The 23,260-nt window shown below is 46.4% G+C and overlaps 1 protein-coding gene across 1 annotated transcript in view; it reads left to right on the top strand.

Moving 5' to 3' along the window:
* The first annotated feature begins 16,815 nt into the window (after positions 1-16,815).
* The window catches only part of LOC147717762 (uncharacterized), a 29,404-nt gene continuing 22,959 nt past the window's right edge, over positions 16,816-23,260 (top strand). The window contains exon 1 of the mRNA XM_086924552.1: positions 16,816-17,554. Within this exon, the coding sequence (XP_086780678.1) occupies positions 17,012-17,554 (543 nt within the window). The 5' untranslated portion in view covers positions 16,816-17,011. The remainder of the gene's footprint in view (positions 17,555-23,260) is intronic.

Genomic DNA, 23,260 nt, shown 5'->3' with positions numbered 1-23,260 from the left:
ATAGAGCACAAAAAAATCGAAAAACACTGCAAAATCAGCACAATCCCAATCCATCCATGCCCTCCATAATGTTTAAATTCAAGACAACCCACAGAAAGACTAGGCCCATGCAAGACTCACTACCCCTGGGCATAAATAAAGGTTGAAAAGTAGGCAAAATGGTTGGAGGCCTAACAACAAAGCCTGCATTTAAAATGGCCACTTGCCTGCCAGCACATGGCCAGTGCCTGTAGCTGCACTCAAAATGGCCACCAGCCACATGGCATGTCCCTCCCCATGAACACCCCCAAAAATCGAAAAACACTGCAAAATCAGCACAATCCCATTCCATCCATGGCCTCCATGATGTTTAATTCAAGACAACCCACAGAAAGACTAGGCCCATGCAAGACTCACTACCCCTGGGCATAAATAAAGGTTGAAAAGTAGGCAAAATGGTTGGAGGCCTAACAACAAAGCCTGCATTCAAAATGGCCACTTGCCTGCCAGCACATGGCCAGTGCCTGTAGCTGCACTCAAAATGGCCACCAGCCACATGGCATGTCCCTCCCCATGAACACCCCCAAAAATCGAAAAACACTGCAAAATCAGCACAATCCCATTCCATCCATGGCCTCCATGATGTTTAAATTCAAGACAGCCCACAGAAAGACTAGGCCCATGCTAGACTCAAATACCCCTGGTGAAAAGGCCACAAGTACAGGCCCAAAAAACGAAAATCACTGAAAAATCTGCACAATCCCATTCCATCCATGGCCTCCATGATGTTTAAATTCAAGACAACCCACAGAAAGACTAGGCCCATGCAAGACTCACTACCCCTGGGCATAAATAAAGGTTGAAAAGTAGGCAAAATGGTTGGAGGCCTAACAACAAAGCCTGCATTCAAAATGGCCACTTGCCTGCCAGCACATGGCCAGTGCCTGTAGCTGCACTCAAAATGGCCACCAGCCACATGGCATGTCCCTCCCCATGAACACCCCCAAAAATCGAAAAACACTGCAAAATCAGCACAATCCCATTCAATCCATGGCCTCCATGATGTTTAAATTCAAGACAACCCACAGAAATACTAGGCCCATGCAAGACTCACTACCCCTGGGCATAAATAAAGGTTGAAAAGTAGGCAAAATGGTTGGAGGCCTAACAACAAAGCCTGCATTCAAAATGGCCACTTGCCTGCCAGCACATGGCCAGTGCCTGTAGCTGCACTCAAAATGGCCACCAGCCACATGGCATGTCCCTCCCCATGAACACCCCCAAAAATCGAAAAACACTGCAAAATCAGCACAATCCCATTCAATCCATGGCCTCCATGATGTTTAAATTCAAGACAACCCACAGAAATACTAGGCCCATGCAAGACTCACTACCCCTGGGCATAAATAAAGGTTGAAAAGTAGGCAAAATGGTTGGAGGCCTAACAACAAAGCCTGCATTCAAAATGGCCACTTGCCTGCCAGCACATGGCCAGTGCCTGTAGCTGCACTCAAAATGGCCACCAGCCACATGGCATGTCCCTCCCCATGAACACCCCCAAAAATCGAAAAACACTGCAAAATCAGCACAATCCCATTCAATCCATGGCCTCCATGATGTTTAAATTCAAGACAACCCACAGAAATACTAGGCCCATGCAAGACTCACTACCCCTGGGCATAAATAAAGGTTGAAAAGTAGGCAAAATGGTTGGAGGCCTAACAACAAAGCCTGCATTCAAAATGGCCACTTGCCTGCCAGCACATGGCCAGTGCCTGTAGCTGCACTCAAAATGGCCACCAGCCACATGGCGTGTCCCTCCCCATGAACACCCCCAAAAATCGAAAAACACTGCAAAATCAGCACAATCCCATTCCATCCATGGCCTCCATGATGTTTAAATTCAAGACAGCCCACAGAAAGACTAGGCCCATGCTAGACTCAAATACCCCTGGTGAAAAGGCCACAAGTACAGGCCCAAAAAACGAAAATCACTGAAAAATCTGCACAATCCCATTCCATCCATGGCCTCCATGATGTTTAAATTCAAGACAACCCACAGAAAGACTAGGCCCATGCAAGACTCACTACCCCTGGGCATAAATAAAGGTTGAAAAGTAGGCAAAATGGTTGGAGGCCTAACAACAAAGCCTGCATTCAAAATGGCCACTTGCCTGCCAGCACATGGCCAGTGCCTGTAGCTGCACTCAAAATGGCCACCAGCCACATGGCATGTCCCTCCCCATGAACACCCCCAAAAATCGAAAAACACTGCAAAATCAGCACAATCCCATTCTATCCATGCCCTCCATGATGTTTAAATTCAAGACAGCCCACAGAAAGACTAGGCCCATGCTAGACTCAAATACCCCTGGTGAAAAGGCCACAAGTACAGGCCCAAAAAACGAAAATCACTGAAAAATCTGCACAATCCCATTCCATCCATGCCCTCCATGATGTTTAAATTCAAAACAGCCCACAGAAAGACTAGGCCCATGCACAACTCACTACCCCTGGTCAAGGCCCCAACAACAGGTCAAAAATCGAAAAACAGAAAAATCAGCACAATCCCAATTCATCTATGGCCTCCATGATGTTTAAGTTCAAGACAACCCACAGAAAGAATCAGTCCACCCACCACTGAGTACCCCTGGACAAAAGGCCCCAAAACAGCCCAAAAATCGAAAATTCCAAAATTTTAGTTGCAGCAACTGTAATGCCCCAAACAAACTTACTTGTAAAATTTCTAATCCAACAGTGATCTAAAGAAAGTCAAAAAGGCCTCAAATCCAAAGATCCAGCAGCATCCACAAAAAGTAATCCTTCCAGCTCCACATCCAAATGAAAAGTGACCAGGAGATGGACAAAGCACTGGGAGGAGCCTGCTGAACAGGAACAGGAAGTTGAAGACTATGGGGCACTTCCTTCCTCCCACCCCCCTGCCCCCCTCCCCAAAATGGACTCCTCGCTAAAAAAGTGCAGGCAAATGTCAAACTAAGGAGTTATTCACATAAAAATCATCATTTCTAGAAGGTTTATGCTGCTTGCTGGTGGATTTCTTGTGCAGAATTGCAAATTTATATTTTCGCTCGCCGCATCTCAAATCTCGCAATTGCGAAGTACCGCGAGACGTGATCTCGCCGTACTCGCGTTGACAAACTATCGCTGGCAAGCCGCGATGACGTAATCGCGCTCGCCAATTCCCGCGGGATCACACAGCAAGATCCAAAATGGCGCAGCACTCGCAAACTATCGAAAAAAACAACTCGGCAAACGATGATAAACGCCGCGCGCCGCAAAAATTGTATCACCAACGCCGCGCGCCGCCAAAAAAATCCGCTGCGTGCGAATTTGCGGATTTTGCGGGAAATCCGCAAATCTCGCGGATTGCGGATTTCCCGAAAATCCGCAAAATCCGCGAGCGTAACGGATTTTCCGCCCATGCTTACCGTCTCTCTATTCTCTGCATCCTGGTGAAAGTAATCTGCACAACTGACTGAGTGAAATAGCTGTCTATTGTTTCACACGACTCTAGAGATTGACTCTTATTCTAAGGAGCAAAGTTGTCATGTTTATGCGGTTATTGGAAAACTGAATCCCTTCTTGTCTGTACCAGGGAAGCTGATCACTTCCTATTCAGTCAAGAAAGTTTCCAGTGACCTCTGAGCTAGCTGGTACAAACCCAATTAAGTTTAGCATAGTCAGTAGAGACCTGGAAGACCGCACTTCTAGGTCTACACTGCTGTTTATGTTATTCCAATGCGCAGGGCCTATAGAGAAAATAGGAACTACACTACATGGCGCCCAACGTTTGGTAAGGCGATAAAACTAACGCAAGACGTTAGAGTAACTCAGTCGTGCTTTTTCACACAGACCCTTTCTACTGTAAATACTCCAATAGACGTCTGGAGTGGGTGAAAGGTTAAAATCCGCCCGAACTTAGTAGGAAGAGATTCCTATATAAAGCTCTGGTTTATTCAACGTTGAAGGATACAGTGTTCCAAAATATTGTGCACCTAATCTTTGTTTCCTTGAAACCTGATCTGCAACAAAAGACCTTCCTGACAGTAAAATGCCAGGAGAAGGCGGGAACAACGGAACCACTGGTGCCGCAGTAAATGCGACTCAGCAGGATTACGATGAAACAGGGATTTACCCATCGGGTGCGATAATCATCTCGGTCAACATAAGAAAAACTATAACGTTAAAACTTATAGAAAACGGACTGACCACACAAGGTGGCACAGTCGTCTTCGTGATAGAGGCACACGAATATCGGCAGACAGAGGTATTCTATTCATGGATAAAATTTCCAGCGGCAATCGCTGCAACACACGAGTTCCACTATTACAAAATAGAGGATCCACCGGAAGAGTACGCTCCTTTTGAGGAGATTGAAATCCCATTAAAATACCAAGAGCATCTGCTCTGGTTTAAAGGCGCCCTAAAACACAATGATCATATTACCAGGCTCGGTTCACTAGGTAGACCAGGAGCAAGGTGGCCGGTTCTAGCCAGCTACACACCACACCCGCACATTGCAAAAATGTCAAAAGAAGAACTTTTAGCACAGCTAAAAACATTAATCAAAATACATAGACAGTTAGTCCAATATGTACTGCGGACTGCAACAGTCCAAACAGCTGTTAATGCCCCACAGCTGACCCCTCATCAGGGGAACACAAATAAAATTACACCACAGAACATACAATCATGTCTTGGTAAAACACCCATAAAACGGGAACAAATTCCTTTCTGGTTAGCGCAGAAAATTACTCAAATAGAGGCAGTATTTCCAAATACTACCCCTATTGAGAAACACAGAATCCTGACCATCTGCCTTCCAATGGGGGTCGCACCACACGTGGAGGACTGTGACACTTGGGGTACAGTCTTTGCTTCCATTTACACAAAAACACACGGTGTTCCGTCAATGGCGGTAATACCAGATGTGCTAAAACAGATTCAGAATGAATACGGTCCTGAACCTGCTTTAACTCTTGGTATGAAATTACTGAAAGACTTCAAGCAGGTCTCGGCTATATTACTAGCCAATATAAAAGGAGAAGCAGCATCTGTGGCGATCCGCCAGAAATTGAAGGAAACAGACATAACAGATCAACCAATTGAGCTTGCCAGAATTATAGAAAAATGTTATGATGAATTAGGTAGAGACAACTTGGGTGGGAAACCAGTAAAACCCCAACTACTCAAAAATCCTGAAAAATTTTTTATTAAAAATAATTCAAACACTCCTAAAAAGAACTGGGATGGAAATAAACAGTCCACTCCCAAGGAAAAAGTTTTCCAGTCCAGAGGAAGGTCTCCTCGACGGAGGGAAAGAACTCTGACTCGAGAACACCAGTCTCCCCAGAGGGAGCCCTCTGAGAAAAGATATAACCTTAGAAATAGGGATAACTTGAAGAAGCCTGATAGATATCAAAGTATTGATACACGTCCCTCTCGATCTTTTTCGTTGAAATCGGAAAGAAGAGGACGGTCAGACCCAGGAGAGCACACCAAGTCCAAAGACAAGGAACCTGCTCAAAGTAAAAAATCACAATTTCCAAGAAAGAAGGTAGCCAGTATTAGAGTAATCAAACATGCCGAGAATACTGAGGACACAGCTGAAAAACGGGGAGTGGGCACAGACAATGCTAGACAGTGCAGCAGAAATCACCATAGCTCGCAAGATCCTAATGAGTCATCTGGAGACAGTGGACACGAATGAATACATTCAAGTAGAAACTGCAGATACCAGAGTTAGCGAACCTCATAAGATATACGAAATAACACTGCGTATAGAGGGTGATAAGACTAGGAAAATAAGGGGTCTATTTTGGGATAACCTCTCAAAAGGCTATGACATCCGGTTAGCTGAAAAAGATTGGCCCCCGGAGTTTGTCAGGGAGTGCCCTCGTGGCGAAGAAATGATTATGCCTGCCTTCTCGAATCACATTCCGATTCACACAAAATATATATATGCAAGGAAATGGGCAGTGGCCCAGGCACCAGCATTATATAAAAATCATGTAGGATGGGATGAGGACTCCCCTCCTCACAAAATCCAGTTAAAAAGTCAACCGACTGCACAAAGGCAGTATCCAATTAGGCAAGAAGCTAAAAAACAAGTCAGGGAGATTTTAGATCAACTTGAATACCAGGGGGTGATTGAAACATGCACCTCTCAAATGAACAATCCTTTGGTTCCTGTCTCCAAACCGGACGATTCATATCGTCTAGTCTTGGACTACAGACACCTTAACTCATGTTGCAAAACATTTGGAGTACAACATTCGCATAGTGCTGCACTAATGAATAACATAGTTCGTAAAAAATATAAAACGACATTAGACATATCTAATGGTTTCTTTTGTCAAAATATTGCACCAGAAAGCAGATACTTGACCGCTTTCTCAGTAATGGGGTCTCAGAAAAATTTCTATAGGCTCCCACAGGGATTCAAGAACAGCCCAGTACTATTCTCAGCCAGAGTAACAGAGTTACTACAAATGTATGATGATGAGGCATTATCTTATGTAGATGATATCTATCTCACAGACGACGACTTGGAGACTCACTTGAAAAGGGTGAACACCATAATACTTGGGTTCGCAGCAGAGGGTTACAAATTCAACTTTAAAAAGTCTCGAATTGCCCATCTGACAGTATTATTTTTAGGATACGAATTACCAAGTGAAGGAAAAAGCCTAGCGGACAACTTCTTAGAGAAGTGCGCTGTACTCCAAGCACCTAAAACGCTGAAGAACTTACAATCGATTCTAGGTTTCCTGAATTTCTGAAGAACTTACATTCTAAATTACGCAGAGAGGGTTAAACCTCTCTACGAATTAATTAAACCTGATTTTAAACCAATCAACTGGACTCAAAAACACACAGAAATTTTGAGATCACTGCAAACAGACATGTTAGCAAAAACAAAACTAGAAGCACGTGACAACACACGCAACCTTGTAATCTGAGTCATCCCAGGAAGATGCAGATTCACGTACCAGACCTCTAATGAGGGAGAAAAGGTACCAATGGCTTGCAAATCTCACTTGTACACACAAGCAGAAAAAACATTCAGTCTCACAGAAAATACTGTGAAAGCAGTACAAACTGCAATAGCAAATGAACGAGAACAAGCACACGGCAAAAGGATGATTGTCCTCACAGCGGAATCCGCCTTCGAGGCGCTATTCAGCCCAGTAAACCTGCCTACAGTGTCACTGGATCCGAAATGGATACAGTGGGAAAATTCTGTTGCGGCGGAAGACGTGAAATATTATTTCGCCCTGCACATGAAAAAACTGAATGATTTGACTTATGAACAAGAATATCCTCTGCCAATCGAAATTCTTCCTCTACAACAATACTCCTGTATAATCTACACAGACAGATTTGTACAACATTACAATGTAGAAAACAAATCCTACGATGCAGCCTGTGCGATTGTTAAGGGTCGCTGGCTGTGCGGTAAATTCAGACCGAAAATAACAAAAACTGAATCAGTGAGAAACTGTTCGGCTCAGCAAGCTGAAATCAGATCTCTAAAGATGGCGCTTGAAAATGCAGAGCGTGAATTCCCGACACTAATCGTGTGCAATTCGCATTTTTGCGTCAACTCTTATAATAATAAGTTGCAGAGCTGGATTCAAAATGATTACAAAGATGACATAGGTGCTACAATCAAGCATAAAATGCTTTGGAAACAGGTAGTTCTTTTACAGAAAGAACTACAAAAGACTCACGTGATACACACTCTGAGTCATCAACGTGATGGCGTTCACGTTGCAGGGAATTCATTGGCTAATACAGCCACAGCGGAAGCAACTAAACCGGCTTCCGTAGCCACAAAAAAGCGTTCAGAAAAATGCATAGACGGAGAAACCATGCTGGCAGTAAAAACGTCCTTAAAAGGCGACTGTGCAGCACTACCCGTGAACTATCCACTCAATTATGCATACGTAATTGATGCAAACTCCGTTCCTTTTGCTCGAATACCTGGAGTGGGGGATAGGGTAATTCTAAACACGAACCAGAGAAAGTTATTAATAGTAGACGCACACATGGGTGAAGGTCCAAGGCACATACAGATGAAGGAATCTCTGACTCAATTACAATCAGTATACTGGTGGCCGGGGATGAGCCTGCACCACTATAGATATGTAAAGAACTGTCCAGACTGCGACAGAGACCGCAGCAGCGAGACAAGCGCAGTAATGCCATGGCCTTGTATGTAGGTAGCAGAATGCTGTCTACATGAAAACCAGCGTCCTATTAATTGTTTAAGACTAAAAATCACTTAGAAAATGTGGCCCCAGCGCTCGGCTGACGCCAAAACTGTTATAAAAGATCTGCGAGTCTTTATCGGCACATATGCAATTGCCATGTTCCATTCTGACCAGGGTCCCGCTTTCAGCTCTCGAGCTTATAAGGAGGCCATGGCCAGTATGGGTGTTGGGTTGCGATACTCTTGTCCATCACACCCTGAGGGGAACAGTGTAGTGGAAAGAAAAAACCGAGACATAAAGCAATCTATAACAGCGAAGGTATTAGGTTCGGGTGATGGGTGGGTCAAACATTTAATAAGTGCCCAACTTAGTCTAAATAATTTGCCAAGAAATTCTCTAAAAGGTTTCAGCCCGTACGAACTATTGTTCGGAACTAGAATGCATGTTCAGGACCTTGATAGTCAGGCATCAGTGGTAAAAGATAAGAATAAAGACTTTGACATCAAAGATCGTTTGGCTGTTTTACAGGACTTAAATGAAACAAGAAAATCCTTAAGCAACATAAAAATAAAGCAACAGCCAACTACCACTGAAGAGGCACCACCAGCCCCAGCAAGACCTGTCTGGATTCCAAAGATTGGGGATCTAGTCAGAGAAAAAATAGCGGTGAAGAAGGAATTTGGGCCTTCTTACAGAAAAGCAGTACCTGTCTTAGCAATCAACGGAACAAGATCAGTAGTACTACCGCCCCTTGCTGGTAAAAAGGAGAACAGAGTTGTATCAATCGACCTGATAAAACCACAATCATGTGGCCTATAATCAACAGTAGGCCAAGTGGACTCCCAAGAAATAACAGAATACCCAAATTTGCAACAATCCAAGAGGTTCAAACTGAAAGACTAATCACATTTGATAAACCTGCAGTGCACAGAGAGGGACTATGCAATAATGCCATGGAACTCGTGCCTCTTGAGACACAGATAGAAACAGTTCGTCATGAAACACCAGTCTACAATGATGTGGCATCAGAATGTGCTACCGAAAGACAAATTGATAAAACAATTCCAACAATTGACAGAACTGCCTCTGGCTACTTCATCAACTTCGATACCTTTTCTGAAGATCAAAACGACCCTGAAGTGACGCCAGAAACAAAAACCTTTAAAGAAAAAGCAACAGAACTCTTTCATCAACTCAAGGAAACTTACCTTATTTCTCCATGGTTAGAGTTTTGGTTTGGGCTAGGTGTATTTTTTCTCCTGCTTTGGCTCATCATGATACTTTGTTTGGGAAAAATCATTGAATGGAAATATAGTTCAATGGACACAGCAAGTCAGAACATCAACTTAGTTCTAAAACCACACAAATCATCTCACGTGAAGAAAAGAGGACTATCATCGGTAAATGTCACAGCCATTCCAATACCTGGCAGGGTAGTATGGGACAAAACTGACTATGAAGTATATGGCCTGGTCGAGATCTTGAAATATCCTCACCAGTTCAAGGTTTCTTTAAGTGACCTTGTAAAACCAAGTACTTTTTCTGATGATTGGGATTTTGAAAGTATAAATAATATGATGTCTGATTTAGTGTTGTCAGCAAGATTTACAGAACATGATTACTAATTATGAACAGATGTACTGCTTCTCACATTACGGAGATCATTACTTACATAAATCTGCACAACCTAGAAATGTTTTAAAGTATAACCAATGGGAACATTGTGCTACTCCACCTAAAAGTAGTTCAAAAACATTCTATGAGAGAGTCCAATACTTCTCAGGGTTTAACACCAGTGATGCAGAAACGTTTTATTATAAACTGTTGGATAAAACAGGGACAAAAACAATGCTGACAAATACTAAATTGATATATTCAGAAGCATTTTATGAAAAAATTATGACATTTAGTTTTGATTTTTGGAAAAACAACATTGAAACAAAAACCATCTGAGGTACAAAAGATTGGCAGGTGCAAGGCCTAGAAGCATTATTTCGAGCCTGCATGATCCCAGAACAAATAATGTTCTTAAATGACACAATTCACCAAACATCCTGTCTTGGCCTAGCTAAGATTAAAGACCTTAACAAACCGTCTATTCCAAAGCCAATACCTGATAATGAAACAACAGAAGTTGAAATAGATGTATCAAAAATTTTACATCTAAACAGAACACATCCTGATTGGAAAAAGTGGTTAATCTGGCCTACTGACACGAATAACTGTCAAGATAGATTCCTGAACAAAACACAGGGGTTAAAACTGACCAGACCAGACCCTAGATACTCCCAGAGACAACATCCAGGGATAGTAACAACATACAGTGTAGGGAAACTCTGCCTTGAATGGCTAGAATCATCCACACTGGCAGAAATTAAGCAACACTTATCTTTACTTAAAGACGGTGCTGACTTGCGTGATTTCATTATGGGACCACGCAAACAGCGTCAAAAACGTTTCATAGCGGCAAGTGTATATGCGGCTTACAACGAGGCATGGAAAGTAATGCAAATTAAAACAGCTGAAAAAATACGAGAAATTGATCGTATTAATTTGGAAAAATCACTTTCTGTTGTGGACAATGGGTTAATGACTCTGTCCTCCAGAATATATTTACTGGACAGTATTGTATCATCTGCCATCGATATAATAGACAAAGACTTGCTAATGTTACAGCATGGCCACTCGCAATTGCGTTCTATTGTACAGCTAGGTTGGACGCTGCAAAATCTTCGTTCAGGCTATGTGCCATGGCGTTTAATCAACACAACGTCATTGTTTTCCACCTTTAACCTTACTGATAAACAAATCAGCTTGGCACAGAAAGGAGCAGACTATACAATCCTGAGCATCGAAAAACTTGAGAGATTACCATTGACAATGTCAGAAAGACCTGTCATTGAATGGATAATACACGGGATTATCACTATTCCGATAACAACTTTCCGATTTAAAAATTGCCTTGAGTATATACCGACTGGCCAGTATGAACGATTGAGTAAAGGGTACATTAAGTCAGCATGGAAATTACCATATACACACACATGCTATAGTGACAACAACAAAAATGTATTTCTTAGTGGTGAAAATTGCAAACATTCACTAAGCAGTATACTTTTGTGCCAGGGTATTAATTTACACAGGGCCTGTGAAGGAACTTCAAACAACCTTTCATGCCACCAACATGTCACACCTGCAACGCAGATAGAGCCTTTCTTTAAGCAACTTGCTAACGGGAGTTACATTCTAATAACGGATCACAGCTGTTGTGGCCTGCTGCCAGGGAAAGCATATCTCGTAAGCGTAACTTCCATGGTCACTTGCTGTATGCAAGCATTGCTTCCAAACGGCCCTGGAGACTCCGAGACTCCCATTTGGCCTTGTTTGAATGTCTCTTCTATACGACTTGATACTTTAAGCAGAATGAAGTCTGTGCTTTTACAGACAACAGTGCCCATCACGTCATCAAAAGAGACGTATGATCTCCAAATTGCAAGGACAGCTTCGGAGATACATGACCTTTTACCAACAAATTGCCCCGTACATTTCACAGAAATGCTTAGCCAAATTCTAAATATGTCAGATGCCGTAGGTATCTCAGGCGTATTTAAGACGAATTTTTCGGGACTGTTAACACCATTCAAAGCAATCCTAGGAATTATTCCTAATTTTGTCCATTCAGTCTTTGGCGGCATACCCCTAATTTTGGGACTTGTAGCAGGCATTTTATTTTGACCCTCCTGCTCCGATATGGCAAGCCAATACACAGACATGACTCCGGCAAGGATGGAAGAAACGGTCCTAGCAATACGCTACCGGGACCGCATACCTAGAGTCCTTGGATTGGCCAGGCTGAGAGATCTGAACATGACCTGGTTTCTTTCATTCAGACCTATATGGCAGACCTGCATCTTACCTGTGCTTCGATGTATGCTATGCGGAGAAAAATGTGTGTTGGACACCTGTCTTGCACTTCCATCAGCAGTACCAATGGATATCGATACTTTGCTAAGTCCTGTAATGGCTCATTGTGGAGCGGAGGCAGCACATACCTCCTTGCAGCGATGTCCGAGCGCGGGGGTCCTGTCCCCCGCGCCCGGTCACTTAACGTCCCGGTCACCCAGGACTCCTTCTCCTTTTCTTCCCCTGCAGGAACCGACAACCGAGCCTGGAGGACCGGAAGCACTCTCCAGCGACCCCGGAAGTGGAAGTGGGACAACCCCTGACGACCCGGAAACAGCCGCCTCTGACCCCGGAAGTGGTGGAACAGACAACAACCCGGAAGGTAGAAAAACCCTCGGGAAGGAAGGAGAGGCGTTCCGAGCAACCGACTCGTGGCAGGAGACAGCGGAAAGCGAAGAACCACCGACAGTGAGCGGAGCAGAGCGGCAAGACCGAAGCGAGGACGAGGAGGAGGACGTCTGGACGGAAGACTGGTGGTGTCCTCAGGAGGTGGCTGGAGAGCGGCCGCAACTTGGACGAGAGTTGCGGCGGGGCACGTGAGTACACGTCACCCTTTCTCAGTGCCCCTTCCTGTATATAGTTGTATATAGCGTAGTATACACGAGCACCCAGGCACTGTGCATTTACCCTTTTTGTCACGCACTGTAAAGAGACCGAGCACCGTCCCCAGCACCTGGCACCCCCTCTTCCCTCCCCTCTCTTACTTACCTTTTCCACCTTCCCTTACCGTCCCTCCCTCACGGGCAGTTTCATACACCCTCACTCCCTGGTGTAGGTGGAAGTGTTCCGAAGTACTATTTGCTCGGACTAAAGCCCTTAAGCTTCTCTCCTTTTCCAAGCCTTCGAGGAGTCCCAGTATCCTACCGTGGAGACGAGTACGAACACCGGAGGAGCAGACCTGATCCACAACGACCCCACCGAGCCTGATCATCAGCCGAGCCAACCCGCCCTATACAACCCACCAGAAGCCCACCCTGCAACCTTACCTCCATTCTGACTTTGTGCATAACAGTTGAATAAACCTCTGAAATAGCTCACTATATCCGGCCTCCCCGCCTGTTATTCCGGTCCGCCCGTCACCCAAGTCCACACTCATGCATTGTGTTGTCCCCAGCGGCTACCAATCCTGATGACGGCATTCGTTGAGACTCCTGTGCTACGACTAGGTGGCGACAGTGGAGCGAGAAATAAAAGCAACATCACCCAGGTAAAACCTTCTGTGAGCATTGCTGATCCAAACATCGATGATAGCAATCATTCTCACACCTGTCAAGTTACAGCATTATCGAACTTGGTCGAACTATCACCTGATTTTGTAGACCAATTCTTAGAGAGCCTGTCTGATATGATGTTCTCCCCTGAACAGAAACAATGAATTTTGGAATTACATTCCGGCGCACAGCGTTCTCATGAACTCTGAATTTGGCCTTCAGTTTTGATCAACAAAAACTACTAAAAAGCGTTTGGAACTCTATTCCCCCGTTCACCATGAACATTTTTTTTATTTGAACATTTTTTCAAAATATTTACCTTTCTTCCTGGCACAAATACCTTTGCTTAAAGTAGAACTATTCATAAAGAACAGAACTTCTATTTTTAGTACATCTAGAGACAAAATAACTTTCACTCAGCCTCTAGCACATTTTACAGCAAATGCATTTTATGTGACGAAATAATCTCGCCCTTCTTTTCTGTATAAAGAGATATTTCATGTGTAATTCTTTTTTCGCAAAATCGTTCAACTGTTTATATATGCTATAATTTTTTAATGATTTCTATGCTTAAAGACGTACAGTACCTATACTTTCATGTATTTCAAATACACCATTTCAAATGCAATATGTATTTTGGGGTGGGTAATGTTACACGTGCATCTTATTGCTTTAGTTTTTAGTAATTTGATGGACATAAATTCGTGGAGTGGGTGTCATGTTCTATTCTAGGACCCCGATCAATATTGTGACCTTATGCCCCAATACGGCTATAATCCATCCATACCCCTATAATGGCATAAACGATCAGAGACATATTTCAGAAACTTGTCTCTGGCATAAACGATCAGAGCCATATTTCAGAACCTCGCCTCTGCAGCTCATAACAGTAGATGACACCGCAGAAGCCACTATCTTAGATTCCTAGATTACACTCCGAGTTCTTCAACAAGATAAAACCCCCAGCAACCTGGGAAAGCCCCGCTTGCTTTGTTTTTATTAGTAATAGAACTCTAATGAGCACTGTAAGAACGACCAGTTCCGAGTGACATCTTTATTGACGTCTTATGTCCAAAAACGTACGTCAAACAAGGCACCTTTCAGGTATAAATATTACCAACGTTGCCTTAAGCAAGTGTGATGGTGTGGTGAATACAGGAGCAGAACAGCTGTCCCTTGCAGAGCCCAGCAGATGCGAGAAACCCACGGACGCTGCCCCTCCTCCTCCTTGACGCGCTGAAAAAGACGCTGTCTTTTCTCCTGCCGAGAATATCCAGCTCCGGCGTTTCCAGCCTACCCTTGCGGGTGACTGGAATATCGAGTCCTGAAAGGAGATACCAGCCCTCCAACATTCTATTCCAGAGGTATGGTGTTGACTAAACCCTTAGAGAGAATTCTTGAAGCAAACCTTTGGCAAAACCAACTTAACTAAACTGCCACTTACTTACTCCCTCCCAAGTATTAGGCTTAGGCCAGGTACACTGGGGTAGGCGTAGTTAGAAGCACCAGTTGAGTACGTTAGTCAAATGTATATATGAATGTATATATTTTATTCATTTTAACCATTGTATGGCTAAGAAACCATATCAATGCTTTTACAGTATTATTTCGCAATCCTCCTCTTACTGTACGCACTTTTTATAATAACAAGTCTTGCAATTGTGGCAATTCATTTCTCTTGCATGAGAAGAAAGACTGTTCAATAAATAATACCTTTTATTGAAAACGCCCGTCTCTCTATTCTCTGCATCCTGGTGAAAGTAATCTGCACAACTGACTCAGTGAAATAGCTGTCTATTGTTTCACACGACTCTAGAGATTGACTCTTATTCTAAGGAGCAAAGTTGTCATGTTTATGCGGTTGTTGGAAAACTGAATCCCTTCTTGTCTGTACCAGGGAAGCTGATCACTTCCTATTCAGTCAAGAAAGTTTCCAGTGACCTCTGAGCTAGTTGGTACAAACCCAATTAAGTTTAGCATAGTCAGTAGAGACCTGGAAGACCGCACTTCTACGTCTACACTGCTGTTTATGTTATTCCAATGCGCAGGGCCTATAGGGAAAATAGGAACTACACTACAGAAGGGTGGGGGTCTGACCCTCTGGGTTCTGCCGCAGAGAAAGGATCAGATCCAGTTGAGGGCGGTTTCTCATATACCGGCATTGTGGAGCCTGGCTGCGAGAGCGCGATGTGAGATGCAACAGTAAATGAATGAACTGCAGTGGTGCTGAAGCAATTTTCAGAGTGGGGGTGCTGCCATCCATGTTACATCACTGAAGTCATGAGGCAGTGAAAATCCAAGCATTTCACAAAATATAGCTAATGAGCCATGCCCATCCAGCAGCAGAGTGATAAAGGTGTGGTATTTAGCATTATGCACTGTTGCAAATATATTATTAAAACATGCAGTGAAAGCACACTGCCATTTGCAGACAGCACATTTTCCGTTGAACTAGCCACAGAATTCACACCGGCATTCAGGTTTACTGTGTAGCTCACAAATGATAATGTGTGGATACTGGATTTCTGCGAATATTTATCATTTGCACATTACTAAGTGAGTGCCTTTCTTTGTTTTGGTATGTTGAAATTTTTGTTCCCATTACACTTCAAATTACAAAACAAATTGCTTCATTTCTCCTTTCCTAACTGCTGATTTAGTTTGAAACATTTGTACAGCTTATTTACAGGCATTTAAATGTTGTAGTGTTAGAAAAAAATAATATATTATAGCCTTTCCTTTCACACTCCCTGTACCTCAGTAAGATTGTCAGATGGTTCACTTTACAAAATCCTCAAATTTTGAATTCAAAGGCAAAGTAAACACCGACCCCCATGTTAAAAGAATAAGCAGCAGTTTGTCAGAAGACAGCTTGAGATTTTGACTCTCTTTGAAAACACAGCAAATGTGACAAGATAGATCTTTATGGCTCATTCACCTTCTGACTTCAGCATGGTTATTTTGGGGGTGCTGCTGCAGCACCCCGTGCTCCTGCTTCCAGCGTCTATGTTGAAAGCTCCGGCCGTGATGTCCTCGGCAGCGCAGGCTGGCGAGGCTGCCGCCTGGTCTATTTCGGGCCGGGTTCGGGGAGTTTGCCCGAGCCGGCTGGGGCCGGTCAGCAGCTGGGCCCAGCAAGCAGGGTCCATGCGCCTGGCATGCGCCGCTGCTGGCCCGCAGCCAGCCGGCCTTGGCTGTCCGTCAAGAATGCTGCTTCCTCGGCCCTCCCCCACGTGCGCTTGGAGAGTGCTGGGCCCTCCGTTAGCACTGAGGCTGTCACCACTACTTTGAGTGGGGGGAGGGTTGGATAGTGCCCTCCCCATCCGATCCCACCACCCAAGGACATGCCAGTCAGTGTGAGAGGCGCGGGCTCTCCTTTTAGGGTGGAGTTTCTGACTGTCATCATTCAACTGGAAAGGTGACGCCTGGTCCTTCCAACTCCCCCCCCAGCATGCACTTGGAGAGGTCCGAGCTCTCTTTTCAGCGAGGGGCCCCGGCTGCCACCATCCTATCCAGAGGGGACGCGCGCATCGTGCCCAGCTCTCCTCCGGGAACACGGTCCATCCTTGGGAAGCGCAGCCCCGAGTCCAGCCGGCCCCTTTCTCGGAGTGTGCAGCCGTGCCAATGGCTTCTGTGCCCTCCACCTCTGCCAGGGCCGCCGTCGCCCGGTGCCCGCGTCGAGTGCTCCAAGCCAAGGGCGTGATAGAGAAAAGGCCACGCAGGCACGACACAGCCCCCGGGGCCTTCCGAGGCCACTGCCGCTGGGCAGTGAATGAGGCCAGGGGTGCCAGGCTGAGACAGGAGTGCAGGGTCGAGGTGGCCACGGCAGGACTCTGGGGCAACGCTCAGCAGGCGTTTGGCACTATCTTGAGCGGTGGATTCTGCCCACGCAGCCGGACACCCTGGGGGTCACTGCAACTGGGGAAGACCCGCTTTGTTTTCCACTGGTGGATGATGAGGAGAGGCCTGGACCCCCCACAGGATCAGCACAGCGTCCCCGCTGCCCCCCGAACGCTGCGAAGTGCCCGGAAGGACCCCATCCTACACTTCGTCATGGGGCCAGGGGGCCGGGCTCTCTGGAAGTGGCCCCTGGTTTGGAAGGTGGGAAGACCTACCGCAGGGATATTGTTTCAGTTCACACCCTCTGGCCGGAAGCCGAAAGCTGAGGTATGTGTGCAGCGCCTCAGAGCATAAGTACAGGAGTACATAAGGGTGTCCAACAGCAGTAGGGGTGACACGTGACCTTGATTGTTTACAAGCTCTGACAGGAGTTTCCAGACCCATTGCTAGGTGGCAGCATCTCTAGTTGTTGCCAGGCAACCAGACTCATCCTCAACCTCAAACAGGGCTCACATCTTACCTCAGGGAGCTCCACTGCCTCCTGATACACAACAAGTAATGTCAAACTCCTCTGACACACACATTCAAGGCACTACATCCTCACAACCCACCTACATGAAGTCATATCTTCCACCAACCACCCAGACACGTCCGCTTCGCAGGACTCCTACTCACACAAAAAAATAAGTGTGGGGCTCTCCTCAGAAGGCTGCTTGCACCAGCCCATTTCTCCTGTTAGCACCACCTAAAACAGAATCAACTGCTAACCATGGAAGTGAGTAGAGGATGTGGTGTGGAGTAAAGGCCAAAGCTGCATACTTTGGAGCTGGGGAACCAGGTTCGAGTCTCGCAGTTGGCTCAACTTCCTATGATTCTGGGCAAATCACGTACTCTCCCCTTAAATTAAGGTGTCCTTAAATGGTGCTCATGAAAAGCACAAGTGTTGATGATTAAGTGCAGGTGCTGAGTACCTGAAGCCACCGGCTCAAATTAAGCACTTGTGGCACACTTGTAGTCAAGCCCCAGTGCACAGCTTTACTTCCATTACAGCCGCAGTACAAGGCTTAACTTGTAGTCCAGCCCCAGTGCATGGCTTTACTTCTATTACAGCCCCACTGCAAGGCTTTACTTGAAGTCCAGCCCCAGTGCATGGCTTTACTTGTAGTCCAGCCCCAGTGCATGGCTTTACTTGTAGTCCAGCCTCAGTGCACAGCTTTACTTCCATTACAGTTGCAGTGCAAGGCTTTACTTGTAGTACAGCCGCAGTGCAAGGCTTTACTTGTAGTCCAGCCCCAGTGCATGGCTTTACTTTTATTCCAGCCTCAGTGGAAGGCTTTACTTGTAGTCCAGCCTCGGTGCATGGCTGTACTTGTAGTCCAGCCCTAGTGCATGGCTTTACTTCTAATACAGCCCCAGTGCAATGCTTTACTTGTAGCCTAGCCCAAATGCACAGCTTTACTTCTATTCCAGACACAGTGCAAGGCTTTACTTGTAGTCCAGCCCCAGTGCGTTGTTTTACTTGTAGTTCAGCCCCAGTATGTAGCTTTACTTGTAGGCCAGCCCCAGTGCATGGCTTTACTTGTAGTTCAGCCCCCCCAGTGCACGGCTTTACTTCTATTCCAGCCCCAGTGGAAGATTTTACTTGTAGTCCAGCCCTAGTGCATGGCTTTACTTGTAGTCCTGCCCCAGTGCATGGCTTTACTTGTAGTCCAGCCCCAGCGCACAGCTTTACTTCCATTACAGCCGCAGTACAAGGCTTTACTTGTATCCCAACCCCAGTGCATGGCTTTACTTGTAGTCCAGCCCCAGTGCATGGCTTTACTTGTAGTCCAGCCCCAGTGCATGGCTTTACTTGTAGTTCAGCTCTAGTGCATGGCTTCAATTGTAGTCCAGCCCAAGTGCATGGCTTTACTTCTATTACAGCCCCACTGCAAGGCTTTACTTGAAGTCCAGCCCCAGTGCATGGCTTTACTTGTAGTCCAGCACCAGTGCATGGCTTTACTTCTATTCTAGCCAAAGTGCAAGGCTTTACTTGTAGTCCAGCCCCAGTGCATGGCTTTACTTTTATTCCAGCCCCAGTGGAAGGCTTTACTTGTAGTCCAGCCCCAGTGCGTGGCTTTACCTGTAGTTCATCTCCAATGCACAGCTTTACTTGTAGTCCAGCTCCAGTGCATGGATTTACTCGTAGTCCCGCTCCAGTGCATGGATTTGTTTGTAGTCCAGCCCCAGTGCGTGGCTTTACTTGTAGTTCAGCCCCAGTACGTAGCTTGCACATAGCTTGAACCTGCAATTCATCCCCAGTACACAGCTTTACTTTTAGTCCAACCCCAGTGGACAGCTGTACTTGTTGTCCAGCCCCAGTGCATGGCTTAACTTGTTGTCCAGCTCTAGTGCATGGCTTTACTTGTAGTCCAGCCCCAGTGCATGGCTTAACTTGTATTCCAGCCCCAGTGCATGGCTTTACTTGTAGTCCAGCCCCAGTGCATGGCTTTACTTGTAGTCCGGTAAACAGGGGGGTGGTGATGGACGGAGCATCTGAATCAATCAAACACTCACACCCAGTCAAAAGATCTGGGTTTAATCCATCACCGTTCTTTAGCCCACTCTCCCACCCCAGTTCAGACATGGCTATATGCAAATCAGTCTGACCCTGTGCCTCATGGGAACAGTCCAGCCTGAACTGCCAAGCCATGTCTTCCCTGGACCGGAAACAAGCTTCCGAGGACCGGTTTCTGGCATTCCAGCCGTCTTCAGCCCGGCTTGCCTGAATCCAGTGGCAAAGTGAGCAAGGGACTCACGTCTGAGCATACCCTGCCACACTTATGGCGGCCAAAAGCGGTAAAAAGGGGGGTGGTGATGGACGGAGCATCTGAATCAATCAAACACTCACACCCAGTCAAAATATCTGGGTTTAATCCATCACCGTTCTTTAGCTCACTCTGCCACCCCAGCTCAGACATGGCTATATGCAAATCAGTCTGACCCTGTGCCTCATGGGAACAGTCCAGCCCGAACTGCCAAGCCATGTCTTCCCTGGACCGGAAACAAGCTTCCGAGGACCGGTTTCTGGCATTCCAGCCGTCTTCAGCCCGGCTTGCTTGAATCCAGTGGCAAAGTGAGCAAGGGACTTACGTCTGAGCATACCCTGCCACACTTGTGGCGGCCAAAAGCGGTAAAAAGGGGGGTGGTGATGGACGGAGCATCTGAATCAATCAAACACTCACACCCAGTCAAAAGATCTGGGTTTAATCCATCACCGTTCTTTAGCCCACTCTGCCACCCCAGTTCAGACTTGGCTATATGCAAATCAGTCTGACCCTGTGCCTCATGGGAACAGTCCAGCCCGAACTTCCAAGCCATGTCTTCCCTGGACCGGAAACAAGCTTCTGAGGACCGGTTTCTGGCATTCCAGCCGTCTTCAGCCCGGCTTGCTTGAATCCAGTGGCAAAGTGAGCAAGGGACTTACGTCTGAGCATACCCTGCCACACTTGTGGCGGCCAAAAGCGGTAAAAAGGGGGGTGGTGATGGACGGAGCATCTGAATCAATCAAACATTCACACCCAGTCAAAAGATCTGGGTTTAATCCATCACCGTTCTTTAGCCCACTCTGCCACCGCAGTTCAGACATGGCTATATGCAAATCAGTCTGACCATGTGAGTGTTTGATTGATTCAGATGCTCCGTCCATCACCACCCCCTTTTTTCCTTGTAGTCCAGCCCCAGTGCATGGATTTATCTGTTGTCCAGCTCCAGTGCACAGCTTTATTTGCAGTCCAGCCCCAGTGCATGGCTTTACTTCTGTTCCAGACCTAGTGCATGGCTGTACTTGTAGACCAGTCCAAGTGCATGTCTTTACCTGTAGTCCAGCCCCAGTGCACATCTTTAATTGCAGTCCAGCCCCAGTGCTTGGCTTTACTTGTAGGCCAGCCCCAGTGCATGGCTTTACTTGTAGGCCATCCCCAGTGCATGGCTTTACTTCTGCTCCAGCCCCAGTGCATGGCTTTACTTGTAGTCCAGCCCCAGTGCATGGCTGTACTTGCAGGCTAGTTCCAGTGCATGGCTTTACTAGTAGTTCAGCCCCAGAACGTAGCTTTATTTGCAGTACATCCCCAGTATGTAGCTTTACATGTGGGCCAGTCTCAGTGCCTGGCTTTACTTGTAGACCAGTCCAAGTGCATGCTTTACCTGCTGTCCAGCCCCAGTGCGCAGCTTTACTTGTAGTCCAGCCCCAGTACATGACTTTACCTGTTGTCCAGCCCCAGTGCTTGGCTGTACTTGTAGGCCAGCCCCAGTACATGGCTTTACTTCTGTTCCAGCCCCAGTGCATGGCTTTACTTGTAGGACAGCCCCAGTGCATGGTTGTACTTGTAGGCCAGCCCCAGTGCATGGCTTTACTTCTGTTCCAGCCCCAGTGCATGGCTTTACTTGTAGTCCAGCCCCAGTGCATGGCTTTACTTGTAGTCCTGCCCCAGAACGTAGCTTTATTTGCAGTACATCCCCAGTATGTAGATTTACATGTGGGCCAGTCCAAGTGCATGGCTTTACTTGGTGTCCAGCTCCACTGCACTGCTTTATTTGTAGTCCAGCCCAGGTGCATAACTTCAGGTGTAGTCTATCCATACTGAATCATTTTACTTGGCGTCCTGCCAAAGTGCATTAAGTTACTTGTTGTTCTGTCCCAGTGCAATACCTCACTTGTTCTGCCTCACTGCAGTTGTTACTTTCAGCCATGCCCTTATTTGTTTTGCAGTTTTATATAGAGCAAACTAGACCCGAAGGTATCAGATCGCTTTACATGAGCACCAGTTACGTTACAGATGGACACATCCATTTTTGTTAGGCACAGGGAAATTGAGTGATTTGCCCTGAATCACAGTATGTTGAGCATCCCTGTCGAGACTCGAACCCGGTGCCCCAGCTCTGAGTGTGACCACTCTAGCCGTTAGGCCACATCCTCTCCCCTATCATATCTCCACCCTTGTAGCCAACCCCTAGTGCATAGATTCCAGGTCCTAAGGGTGTGCATGGTTTACTTATGTTCCATTCTGGGGGCATAAACCTACTTATAGCTGTTCAATGTGTAGTCCCACTCTAGTCATTGACACTGACTGTAGTCTTCCATAAGTTCAAAGCTTTACCTGCAGTTCTTCAGTGATTTACTTCTAGTCCTGCCTCAATGCATCTCTTTTCTTACACAAAGACCACATTTCAAGAATCATATTCCGGAGAAAGGCTTTGCCTACGGTCATACTATGGTGCAAGGCTTTGCCTGCGGTCATACTCTGGTGCAAGGCTTTTCCTGCAGCCGTACTCCGGTGCCAGGTTTTGCTTACAGTCATACTCCGGTGCAAGGCTTTGCTTACGGTCATACTGCGGTACAAGGCTTTGCCTGCCGCCATACTCCGGTGGAAGGCTTTGCTCGAGGTCATGCTCCAGTGCAAGGCTTTGCCCACGGTCATGCTCCGGTGCAAGGCTTTGCCTGCAGTCACTTTCCGGTGCAAGGCTTTGCTTGCTATCATACTCCGGTGCAAGGCTTTGCTCGCGGTCATGCTCCGGTGCAAGGCTTTGCTTGCGGTCATATTCCGCTGCAAGGCTTTGCTTGCTATCATACTCCGGTGCAAGGCTTTGCTCGCGGTCATGCTCCGGTGCAAGGCTTTGCTCGCGGTCATGCTCCTCCAGTGCAAGGCTTTGCTCGTGGTCATGCTTCGGTGCAAGGCTTTGCCTGCTGCCATACTATGGTGCATGGCTTTGCTTTCTGCTGCAAGTCTTTGCTTGCTGTCATACTCCGGTGCAAGGCTTTGCTCGCGGTCATGCTCCGGTGCAAGGCTTTGCTCATGGTCATGCTCCTCCAGTCAAGGCTTTGCTCCCGGTCAGGCTTCAGTGCAAGGCTTTGCCCGCAGCCATGCTCCGGTGCAAGGATTTGCCCGCGGTCATGCTCCGGTGCAAGGCTTTGCTTGAGGTCATGCTCTGGTGCAAGGCTTTGCCCGCGGTCATGCTCCGGTGCAAGGCTTTGCTTGAGGTCATGCTCCGGTG

Source organism: Lissotriton vulgaris, chromosome 5 (genome assembly GCF_964263255.1).
Source record: "Lissotriton vulgaris chromosome 5, aLisVul1.2, whole genome shotgun sequence".
Classification (NCBI taxonomy): domain Eukaryota; kingdom Metazoa; phylum Chordata; class Amphibia; order Caudata; family Salamandridae; genus Lissotriton; species Lissotriton vulgaris.
This window is presented reverse-complemented; position numbering and strand designations above follow the sequence as displayed.